This window comes from Halichoerus grypus, chromosome 7 (assembly GCF_964656455.1).
Source record: "Halichoerus grypus chromosome 7, mHalGry1.hap1.1, whole genome shotgun sequence".
NCBI lineage: Eukaryota > Metazoa > Chordata > Mammalia > Carnivora > Phocidae > Halichoerus > Halichoerus grypus.
In genome coordinates this window covers 126,391,298-126,403,955 of record NC_135718.1, presented here as the reverse complement: position 1 = coordinate 126,403,955, position 12,658 = coordinate 126,391,298, and the positions used below count along the sequence as shown (strand labels likewise).

The window sequence follows — 12,658 nt, the reverse complement described above, 5'->3', positions numbered from 1 at the left end:
TCCTAACTCTGTCACATGGTTGCATCCTATACCTTGTTCATGTCAGCGCATTCCTATCTCCGCGGAGTATTAAAACCACCTCTGAACACAAAGTTTCCAGCCTTGTTTGTCTCCAGTCCACTTTTCACATTACTACCAGAAAAGCAAATCAACTTCCATTAACCATACTTCACCCCTTTTTTAAAAGAATGCAGCTATACTTCCTAATTGCCTACAGAATGAAGATCATGGCGCCTACTTTTGTTTACCGCTGTGTCCCCAGTGTCCACCTCAGCACCTGACACAGAAAAGTGCTCAGGAAGCATCTGTGGAATGCCTTAAGGACCTCCATGACCAGGCTCTTGCCCACCCCTCCGGTCATAACTGAGGCTTCCCTCAAGCCATCTTGATCTCCAACTAGCTCTCAAACTCGTCTTGCTCTTTCTTGCCTTCATGCTTTTGCACCAGACATTCTTCTGGCTTAGAATGTTGTACCTGCTAGGGCTCACATCCTACTTTTTCTCACCAGCTCCACGTGGTAAACACGGTTTCATCACCCACCAAGAGAATACTGCTGCAGTCCTCTCTCAACGCAGCCCCTGACCTATGATCAGTCCACAAAGTCCTCGTTTTACTCCAGGATCAGAGAGTCTGAAGGCTGAGCTGGGATCAGAACGTATCGGTTTTCAGACTCGGGGCGGGGGTGTAGGGGGTGTGTGTGCAAGCTCATGAGGGTTTGAGAGAGCAGGTATCAAATCTGGACTTGGGCTCAGCTTTCAAGGGTGGCTCTGCTATGATTTCATTCCCATTACAGGCAAAACAGGTGTTTGGGGACTGGCGTGGGTACCCAAAGGTTAATTATCCACACACCTCAATAAAGCTGCCCAAAAAAGATTATTTATTATTGTTTTTCTGGGGGGAAATAGTTTCCATTTGCAAATTGGAAACTACCTGAACGTTATTGCCAGTTACCATCTTCTTGCTTCCTTAAAAACAAACTCTTGAGAAAAAAAAATAAACTTTGGCCAAAACTCTATTTACCTCTGATATGAAAGCCATGCTTTCTTTTTTTTGCTTAAACAACAAACAGGCAGAATTTTAAGGGACACTAAGTTAGTTATTCAGTGGTCCCCAGACTCCTGACAGTCAACACATTCAAATAAGAGAGTGTGTGGTTGAGGTTCTGGGAAATACATGGCCCAATGGTTCAGGATGATAATTTGTGAGGTTCAAAGATTGAAAGCCCTTCAGAACCACCACTCCAGCCCCTACTTCCTTAGTATTGGCAGAGAACCTAGTAATTTTGAAAAATGATGAAGGAAGATAAAAGTGAGGAAAACAAAACATGGCCCATGGTTAATGTCTACATCTTCAAATGTAATGCAGTTATTCAACTAATGTAAAATACCATTGAAGTGAGATGACTCTCTTTAAATATTTTTTCACTAAGATGCTATAAGAGTCCTTACACATATATTACCACTTTTTCCATTTAATTACTGATCAAATGTGCTAGTTGAAAAGACTAAGATCTTGCCATACACCAGAACAATTTGTGAGATTAGAGCAAGCAGGCCTGTGCTATCTTCCTCTTGATTTTCTAAAAACTGTTCATGGGTAAAAGATGTTGACTCACTTGAATAGAACTTTCCTATTTATAGTGGTTAATACAGAAACCACACAGGATCCAGTCCTGGCACTGTAAACCTTTGAACACTACATCTATGAAATTCTGTTGTCTTTTCAAATTTTCAGTAACATTTCTCTCTGCTATATTTATCACATTTTCCAAAATATGAAAACGTTCTTCTTATTTTAAATGTTGACTACATGTGAAAAATTAACTCTGGTTCTATTACTTCAAACTATCCCTTTATTAGCAACAGTTGTGCAACGCTGTCAGGAGGAATTTTAAAGCAAAAGTACCAAATCTGGAGAGTAGACACATCTGTTTTACTTTGCAGTTTGTTGTATTGTTTTATTTCTTAGGCTATGAGTTCACAACTATCTTATAACTGAAGACTAAAGAAAAAACATATGTTGATAAATCTGATTTCTGCATTTTTTTTTCATTCAGGGGAAGTTGCCTCCCTCAGCTGTCTGCCAATAAGTAATAAATGGACTTGGCAAAAAGTTTATTTAAGTTGGCTTTATTAAGCCAAGAAAATACAGAAATCAAGTATGGGACAGGCAGAAAAATCTGTTCCTTTGAAGTCAATAAAAATCCATCTCCTTAATCCTTTTTTTATTCCAAGCAGTGGTGATTTTTCTCAACTGACTCACTGAGAACCTTGATTTAGCCAATCTGTCTTGCTTAGTTATCTTTCGTCTCCAAAGCTTTCCTAAAGAAGCATCCTTTCCCCTTGACGACCATCATCTTATATACTTGAATAGTGATGCATCTAGTTATAAACATTCTCTGGTTAATCCTGATCGAGATTTAAGAAACAGGTTTTTAATTACTACCCATATTTTACAATAAAAACAGCAGTAGCTTGCAAGCTCTAACAAAAGGCACACAGAAATGATCAACAGCAGAAGGATGGCTACAATTTGATACCATACGTCTTTCCTAAGCCATCTCCATTCGGCCTTCTATGGCTGCTGCCTACTCATCATGTCCATTACGGGAGAAACTTCAGGACTCCCATCTAAGAACTCCTTTTCCATGCCCCAACGCATCTACTCACAGGCGCTGAGTCATGCAGAAATATATACATAAGAATGTATTCACGCTTGACGACTTAGGGATTTGAAAAGGAGGGCATTATCTCGGTAGAACAAAAGCATGCACTGACTTCACGACACTCAGAGTTCGGCATCATCTAATAACATCTGGTTGTACAGAGTATGAGAAAAGGATTCCTTACCTAAACTAAAGAGCACCAAGAATTTCAGACACACAAACTCTCGTTGATCAAACTGTAGAGAGCGAAGCTTTACCACTAACTCCTGTGCATGACTCATGAGATTGTTGAGGGTGGCCCCGGCTTGGGACGCTATTATGGAATAATCCACCTGCAACACAGAATCAGTTGTAATGACTGTCAGAATCAGAAACAACAACAACAAAAAAGAATCAGAAACAAATATTTTATTTGCAACTTTTAGGAATTGTGGGTAAAATCAGATTGCACTATAGATTTGTAACAGAGGGGACATTCCCCATGAAAATGGTTTGAGACATGCTATGATTCTGAGATGCATCATAATTATGCTGATAAATCTAATCATTTTGATAAGCTTTGTAGGGAACAGATTTTGGCTACCTAATTCCACAGGTATATATATACCTTCATCTTTTTTCTATTGTGAAATTACATTATCACATAAGGTTAAAATTTTTAACTCTCACAAATCAGTTTAAAGAAAACTATACTATCAAAAAAAATTGAATCCAGAACAGCATTCTACGTGCACACGATGACATTAGTGCATGAGGAAAGTGAAGGCAGAGGTATGTTTACATTTTTATTTTATTAAGAGACTATGTTTTAAAGCAGTCATTGTCCAAGAATGCATGCTTGTGGATGATGAAAGAATCGCATTTAGATTATTCTTTAGCGGGTTGCTTCCTAAAAAGCAACAACTACTATTTTCATTCATATGATTATTAATACATTTCTCTCTAAAGACAGCAATGATCTTATTAAGAGGAATAATTTCTTGATATGGAAAACATAACAAAAAGGGCTTATTTTCTTCTTCATTAAAAAAAAAAAGGTGCTGCAATGCACCAATCTTAGATTATTCAGGGGGACATAAAAAGTGCAGCTTATAATAATAAGTTAAGATGTTGGGATGGCTGTCAATGATGGTACTGGCTTTGCTGCTGGATTATAGCATAATGGGAAAGCCCAGTTGGTACCTGATGCTCCCATCCTTTTTGTACCGGAGAGCTCTCAGGCAACCAGATACTCTTTCAGGTGCATTTAATATTTGCAGCAGCAGCAAATTTGTCTGGGAGGCAAGTCCTCATCTGCCACTCACCCGGAGCAGACTGTATTAAATTTTTATATTTATTGACATTTCATTACCATAATTGACTGCACTTGCTTCTCCAGGAGAAGGCACAGGGCTGCCTCCTAAGCAGGAGAACTAGTCCCTAGAGTAGAATTTGCAATTAAAAACAAGGCAGAATGGATTTTTTTTTATTGTGTAAATATGATGAGTTGAATTTTCAGCTTTAACTAGAGAATACTGGGCATACAGAAACCTTTTTTCAAGAGTGAGAAAAATTAGGAGTCAGTGGAAAGACGACCCCCAAAGGTGTCAATCAGTTTATATAGAGTCAACTATGCATGAAAAAGGCACAGTTAATGTGTGTTCTAGGTCTGCTCTTGTATCAAGCACAGCACTGTCCTCCCTGCTTTGTCCATGTGCTGGCTTCTGTCCACTAAATTTAAACATCAAGCGTTCTAGGAACTCCTTTGGTTTCTGTTTCAGAATGTGTGAAAGAAAGGGCTGGGACCCAGGCAACCAGAATCCTGAGCGGGAAGCAGAGAGGACAAGCAGATGAACACTGTGGAACGCATTATGATGATCTGCCTAGCCCCCAAAGGGATGTCTCAGCTTCCACTTTGCCAGTTCTCTTACAAGAGATCTTTCTACTCCAGGGAAGTTCTTCTTACTTAAAAGTGGTGCCTGAGCTCTCAATTCTTTAGCAACTATACATGGTCTCACTACCCCCAGGTAATAATAGAAATCCTACAGAGACAAATAGGATAGGTGAGTGAATGACAGCAGGAAGGCCCCGTGGGGTCACAGAGGTGGAAGAAAACTGGGACAACACAGGAGATCTGGGCCAACACGGCCATTTACAAATGAAGCATCTTGGGCAAGTCATATGGAGTCTCCATCCCTTGGTTTCCTGATCTTTAAATAAAGCAGTTAAGCTAGAGGATAATAAGGTGCCTCCCATTTCTGTGATTATCAGTAAATGAGAGTACTTGGGTTAATACTACCAATTTAAGCTTGGAATCAGCTGTTGAACGCACTGCAGCCGGAGCTTAGTATGTACATAGCACATTTTAATCAAAATCACAAGTGAAGCCTTCAAAAAGGAAAGTGCACTACAATAAACCACAAATATGTTGGTACTAATTAATTTTTCATAGTATAAAGTTAACTAAGTTTTGATATGTATATAGTTCTAACAAGTATGCAAGAAGTTCAAATACTAGAACAGCATGCTTGAAAATGTAGTAATTAACCAGAACCTCATTTTTTTAAAGATCGGTTAATTAAAATTCGATATGTGTACAGTTCTAACAGGTGTGTAATACTAAGTTCAAGTCCTAGAATTTTATACTTGAAAATATAGTGTATTATACCCAAAAGGAACTGAAAATGTTTCATAAGATTCTATTTACTGAGAGACATTTAGTGAGTTGAACTTCAGGAAATCAATTGGCATACCAACAACTTTATAGCTATACATTTATTTACATGCTAATTTGAAAGCTCAAACATGCTTATTAAATGGGAGCTCCAATAACACTTCCTTCAAGGATAATTTATCAAATTGCATGGCTCCGAAGGAGGATAGGTGATTTATTCCCGAAACAGCACACAGATCTGCAACTTCCTTACATTTTATTACAAACATAATTATATTTTCATTGTTGAATGCAGAGTTTGTGCTCATTTTAGGAGCAGCTGGCCTTGTCTTTTATGTACTTAGTAAAATTAATTTATTGCTCTCTTACATGTAATCTTTGTGCCATTAAACTCAAGGCAGATATTGAAGAAATACTATAAGCTGATGTCCCCTTTGGATAAATTTCACTCATCATGAAGGTAGAAACAGTTTTAACTAAATTGCTTTTAGTTCTAATAACTGAAATTTTTGATGACTTGTATATTGTAAGATGCCTGTCATTTTAATATGATACACAATAATAGAAGATAATGAATAAGTTGCTGGTAGGCCTATCCCTTAGGATGATGTTACAGGGGCTGTTAATTAGCTACAATATGCAAATACTAAAAGCAATCCCACTTCAAAGAACTCTATTGTTATTTTATATATATATAAGTATATATATATATACACACAGATATGTTTTATGTGCATATATTTTTAAAATACTGGATAGAAACGAATTCTTGTCATAATTCTAAGATGTTAAAAATATAGAATTGATTTGATAATCCAGATGTTACTGATAATATTAATACTATTATATAAGTTACTAATACTAATAATTAATAATATTACCGATAATTATTTCCTTTTTGCTTAACAAGATTATTTAACATATGCTTATATAGATGTCTGATTAAAAGACATAATGAATGCATGATGGCTGACCTTAGGTTTAAGTAAGAAATTTGGTGTGAAGCATCAAATCCTCATTTCAATACTAGGTAGTAGTGCCCTGGGCTGTTCTTTGCAGTGGGATTATTTCAATTACTCTAGATCTCAATGAACTATGAAGGGACTCGATTCTGCAAACATTTATTCAGCGAACATAATGTGCCAGGCACGCTAGCCATGGGACTTTTGAGAAAAGTTATGCTATTTTATCTAACTTTCTTCTCTCTCTTCAAGCTCCAAGTAGCAGTTCCCTGGAGATCCCCCTCACTTAAAAAAAATTCAGTCTAGTCTTTTTCTTCCTTCTCTGTTGTAACAAATGCACCACATTATTTACCGTGAGATGCGTTCAGGAAGAAAATACCAGAATACTGGGTCAAGGAGTACCTGGGGCCTTGCATTCCTTAGTTTGTCTAGCAGAGTTGCTATAAAGCATTGTGTAGACAGTACATGCATGCTCAAGCTGACACAAAATTGCTTCCTGGGTCGCCTTTGTATCAGGACTATAGGATATTATAGACTGAGGCATATTTAATAATACTATTTATTAATCTTAAAATAAACAGCATAGGGGTGCCTGGGTGGCTCAGTCGTTAAGTGTCTGCCTTCGGCTCAGGTCCTGATCCCAGAGTCCTGGGATCAAGCCCCGCATCAGGCTCCCTGCTAGGTGGGAAGCCTGCTTCTCCCTCTCCCACTCCCCCTGCTTGTGTTCCCTCTCTCGCTGTCTCTCTGTCAAATAAATAAATAAAATATTTTCATTTGTTCTAGAAGAAATCACCACGGGGCAGTTGAGAAAATTCTATAAGCAAACCTGGAAATTTCTTTTGTTTTTTTAAAGATTTTATTTATTTATTTGACAGAGAGAAAGAGAGAGAGAGAGAGTACCCACACACAAGCAGGGGGAGAGGCAGGCAGAGGGAGAAACAGGCTCCCTGCTGAGCAAGGAGCTCAATGAGGAACTCAATCCCAGGACCGGGATCATGACCTGAGCTGAAGGGAGATGCTTAACAGACTGAGCCACCCAGACACCCCAAACCTGGAAATTTCTAATGAATGATTTGGGAGTACTGTATTTCTTCTGGTTGAGGCTGAAAAATGTGGTGGAGTTTCGTTAGTTAGTTTAGTTAAAGTTTTATCCAGAAATTCCTTGTCACTGCTCTCAGTTTCTGTCTCCACCTGCAAAGGAGTTTGGTCAAACACTGTCACTGTAGAAATAAGGCACTTCCTTCTAGAACTGGAATCTGGACAGCTTCACATGCCCATCTGACTCCCTTTGCACTTCCTCCTCTGAACCTTCCTCCCATCTTATCTGAACCTGTGTCATGCAGCTTACCTGTGAAAGTGCACAGTGCAAAGCACTATGCAAGGCTCAGTCATCACCGTCATTAGATGATAAATTACACCTCTTATTACCACTGAGTGCAGGACTGTGTCTAACTCCCCTCCACCACATCTTCAATTTTCCTTCAATTATCAGGCCTTCAGAAATGTTTTTAAATTAAGTGAATCAAGTTGTTTTTCTCCTGTAGGTGAGTGTTCAGCTGCCCATAGGGGTATTTTACATGCTACCTTGAAATAATGTTGTTTATTTTCACCATGATATCAACGTCATGACTTGAGGCTTCTAGCATTGTTTCAAAGTTCACATTCTGCACAAATCTGTGGTAGTAGGTCAATGTGTTTTGGTGGCAGAGGAATTATTTCCTTTAGAAAACTAAGAAAACCCCGCATTTAGGAAGAAAACTCAACAAAAACAGTTGATTTAGGGTGGTGGCATTATGAATGACCCTTTTCCTTCTTTCTAGCGTTTTCTTAATGCTGAAATAATTTTAAAATGGTAAGTAATAATCATGTTAAAATACTTCTGATGTTAAAATTTATTTTTACGATGTGTTTACAATGCCACACCAAAAAATTTATAAATAAATAAAACAAAGCCATTTATGTATTTAGGTTCAATAAAGAAATGAATGTCTTGCTTGGAAGTTCCATAGAAGCTGTCATGCACAGAAATTATACATGAAGACCCAACTGAGAGCTTATGGTGAAAGCAAGCTCTGCAGCATCTGTGAGGTATATAGAAAAGCAGTACAGTATGTTGGTTAAGAACACAAAACAATGGGGTGCCTGGGTGGCTCAGTTGATCATCTGACTTTTAATTTTGGCTCAGGTCGTGAGATCGAGCCCTGTGTCAGGCTCTGCGCTCAGCATGGAGTCTGCTTGTCCCTCTCCCTCTGCTCCTCCCCTCACTCTTTCTCTGTCTCTAAACTAAATAAATAAAATCGCAAAAGAAAAAAAAACAAAACAAAACACTAACTTTGGCACCAGGCTTCCTAGATTGGAACATTCTACTGCTTTTATTAGTTGTATTTTGACCTTGCACCAATTATTTTACCTCTCTTTGTCTCAGTTCCTCATCTGTAAAATGGGGATGATAGTAATAATAAATAGTACTTTCTTCATAGGGCTGTTGACTTCATACATGTCAGCTTCATGTTAGCTTAGTTCTGATAGCTTCTAATTTTCATGTCTGCACTTTACAGAACTATTTCTTGTAATTCCTATGGCAATTCTCTGAGGCAGATTCCCCTACAACCCCCACTGGATAGGTGAGGACACTGAAACTTGAACAGTAAAGGGAGTTGCCCAAGAAGGCATAGCTAGTAAGGTTTGGAATAGGAACTCGAACACAGGTCAATTTGATTCTAAACTAGACCAACGTGTATAATAGACACACACACAATTTTCATACCAGAGAGCAAGCAGCCTGCACTAGTAATGAAAATATACTCTATCTGTAGTTTCCCTGCTGTTAGACTATATACTAAGAAAGAGGAAGTTCTCTCTCTTTTTGCTTTCTTCAACTCCCTCCATACATTTTCCTTTTAAAAATCATGTTCTCCCTAGGGTGTGTGGGTGGCTCAGTCAGTTGGGCATCCTACTCTTGGTTTCAGCTCAGGTCACGTCTTGGGGTCCTGAGACCGAGCCCCACATCTAGCTCCACGCTGAGCTCAGTGTCTGCTTGTCCCTCTCCCTCTGCTCCTCTCCCCACTCTCTCTCTCGAATAAATAAAATCTTAAAAAAAAACAAATCATCCGGGCACCTGGGTGGCTCAGTCGTTAAGCGGCTGCCTTCAGCTCAGGTCATGATCCCAGGGTCCTGGGATCGAGCCCCGCGTCAGCCTCCCTGCTCAGCGGGAAGCCTGCTTCTCCCTCTCCTGCTCCCCCTGCTTGTATTCCCTCTCTCGCTGTGTCTCTCTCTGTCAAATAAATAAATAAAATCTTTAAAAACAAAAACAAACAAACAAATAAAAAAAAACAAATCATCCCCCCCCGAATATTGCCCTACTCTTAGTCTTCATATAGTCTTTCCTTTCCATTCAGCATTACTTTAACAATCTTCTTAAAACTAGCATACTCCAAATAATTTATTATTGTTATTGTTGTTGTAACAAAAAAAATCTAGGTTTTCCCACACTTGCAGCCAGGGAGGTATTTACTGTTCTAAGAAAATTTTACTTAATATTTTCACCTATATCCCTGCATCTCAGGCTGGGGAGCCTACTGCAGTGAAAAGCAACTTCTGAACGTCGGACCAGTGCTGGGGTCTCAGCCCCACCACAGAAAATGGGAAGGTATAAAAAGGTATAGATGAGATGTGGAAACATGGTGGGGATGCATACTCTGGGTGTTGAGTCCAAGTTAACTTGTTTTAATTAAGCACTTAGGTTATGATAGGGTGGTTCTACTTTGGTACCATGAGCTAATATTTATCATGCACCTAACATATTCAGCACTAAATGGGTGCTGGGGAGATGTAAAAATATGTCTATGACTCCACATTAAAATATCTTTCTCATTCTCTTGGAAAGATTGCATGCTTTGTTTGGAAAAGTCTTCCTTCATAGCACTTCTTTTGCTTTAAGAAATTGCGGGATGGGGTACCTGGGCGGCTCAGGGGGTTAAGCTTTCAACTCTTGATTAAGGCTCAGGTCATGATCTCAGGGTCAGGAGACTGAGCCTGCTTAAGATTCCCTCCCTCCTTTCCCCTCCTCCCCCACCCCCCGAAAAAAAGAAAGAAAAGAAAAAAGAAAGGAAGAAAGAAATTGCAGGAGCATTTCTCTACTTGCTAGATGGAATGCTACCCAATTCATAATCACTTAATAAAGCCAGCTAGATCCTCAAAAAAAAAAAAAAAAAAAGAATTGCAGGAAGCCCAGAGATAGATTCAAAATGTTTTGTCTAGCCTATTCCACAATAGAAAATACAAGGTTTGTTCCACAATTTTCATAAATCAGAATGTCCAGTTATAATGAATCATTATGAGGCTCTCTCCACTGGATTGGATGGAAATGGGTAGGAGAGGGGTTTGACAGAAAGGTGACTCACTTTACGAGGGCAGGAGGGAGCTAGAAGACTCTGGGTGGCAGGAAAGATGAAAGGGAAGAACTAGTTCTCCACCAGGGAGTTCTGTATTCTGTTGTGATGACAAAACATGAAGTAGCAGTAATTGATACTAAAGATGATAAATACCATCTATTTCTGACTGTTCTTGGTTTTGAAAATCAGAGAGACAAGAAATGCACTTTCTCTACTTTTTAAATGGTAATTACCTTTACCCAGGGGCAGCACTTAAGGCAAAATGAAATGTGAAATAAGGAGTATTTCTAAAGAGCAAGAATGGAAGTGCTTTGAGAAAGAACGGCACAAACCCATTTCATTTCTGAAACTTAGAAGGAAATGAAATCAAATTAATTTGTGGGCTGAGGCTCCTTCTAATGCAGTTCCTAGTTGGGTAGGGCTGGGCGGGGGAACGGGGGTGGGGTGGAGAGAGGGTTGGGAGGCATACCCAGTGATTAAACTCTAGAAATGGGTACATTTCCTCCAGAGACTTGGGTCCCTGGATGAAAATGCTTAACAAAAATTTGGAAGTACAGAAAGTCAAGCCCATGAGACTATTTTCTCGTCTAGCAGACTTTTCTCATGAGATGTACAGAAAAACAGGGACCAGATAGTGATGGAGATGGTTGAATTGATCCAATTTGCAAAAACTCTGAAATAGTGCTTGCCTTTAATTTGATTGGGAAAATGTGATTTATTAATAATACAGCAAATGGCGTGGAGACAGCCTTTCATTTTCAAATATGCACTGCTGTGGTTTCACAGCACATAAACATTTATGGCTGGATGTAAAAGATCACGGTGCCCGAGTCCTGAAGTATGGAAGCATTGCTGAATGCTGGAGCGATGCCTGAATAGGAATGACCCAATGGACTTATGGAATCACTATGTTCCGTGCATTTATTTTAATAACACATCAGTTATTGAATGAAGGCTAAGAACTGGGAGGGACATGCCAAAATCCTATAAAGTTGGACTTAGGTCCATTGAATACTTTCTGTTCCCCAGATATCCATGAAGCCAACAACGATCTCTCCTCCTTCAAGTGTTTGCTAAAACGTCACCTTCTCACTAAGACAAAAGCAACTACTCTTATTGACCATGGAAATCCTTGGGTCACAATGCAACCTACTACCCCCGTGGGTATGTGTGCATTTCCCTTTGCACAGCATGTTCTCTTTTCTTTTTTCTTTTTTTTTTTGTGTGTAGTTTTATTTTTTATTTTTTTATTATGTTATGTTAATCACCATACATTGTATCATTAGTTTTTGATGTAGTGTTCCATGATTCATTGTTTGCATATAACACCCAGTGCTCCATGCAGAACGTGCCCTCTTTAATACCCATCACCAGGCTAACTCATCCCCCCACCCCCCTCCCCTCTAGAACCCTCAGTTTGTTTTTCTTCTTTTATTCAACAGCACGTTGACTTCTAATACATTATACATTTCTTATATACAGGTTTGTTATAAGATGATTCATTATGGTCAGCTTCTCCCTGCTATGATGTTAAGCATTGTGAGGATAGGATCTTTTTCTGTGTTGATCACTAATGCATGCCAATGCCCTAGAATAGTGGCTGGCACACTGTTGGATATTCAGTAAGTATCCGTTGACTAAGCAAATATCTATTCAGAAAGTAGTAGGGAAGCGCCTGAATGGCTCAGTTGGTTAAGCGACTGCCTTCTGCTCAGGTCATGATCCTGGAGTCCCAAGATTGAGTCCAGTATTGGGCTACCTGCTGAGCAGGGAGTCTGCTTCTTCATCTGACCCTCCCCCCCTATGCTCCCTCTCTCTCTCATTCTCTCTTAAATAAATAAAATCTTTAAAAAAAAAAAAAAAAGAAAGGAGTAGGAACTAACAGTAATTTTTTCTATTTTCCTTTTCAATGATGGCTGGCTCTTGAAAACTGGAACCCCTGTCCCTTTTCCTTCATTTGCCTTTATGCCAAATATTTAGTTTA

At 39.1% G+C, this 12,658-nt stretch overlaps 1 protein-coding gene across 4 annotated transcripts in view; it reads right to left on the bottom strand.

Annotated features, from left to right (window-relative positions):
• Positions 1 to 12,658, bottom strand: part of NR5A2 (nuclear receptor subfamily 5 group A member 2) — a 135,614-nt gene that overhangs the window by 49,374 nt on the left and 73,582 nt on the right. For 2 of the 4 annotated variants that reach the window (XM_078078245.1, XM_078078246.1), the window contains 2 exons: positions 7,364 to 7,471; positions 2,850 to 2,997 (listed from right to left, as the gene is read on the bottom strand). In XM_078078245.1, coding sequence (XP_077934371.1) covers positions 2,850 to 2,997; positions 7,364 to 7,471 — 256 coding nt within the window. Of the gene's footprint in view, positions 1 to 2,849; positions 2,998 to 7,363; positions 7,472 to 10,494; positions 10,772 to 12,658 lie in introns of those variants that run through there. The other 2 variants (XM_036081533.2, XM_036081541.2) reach the window with 2 other exon arrangements.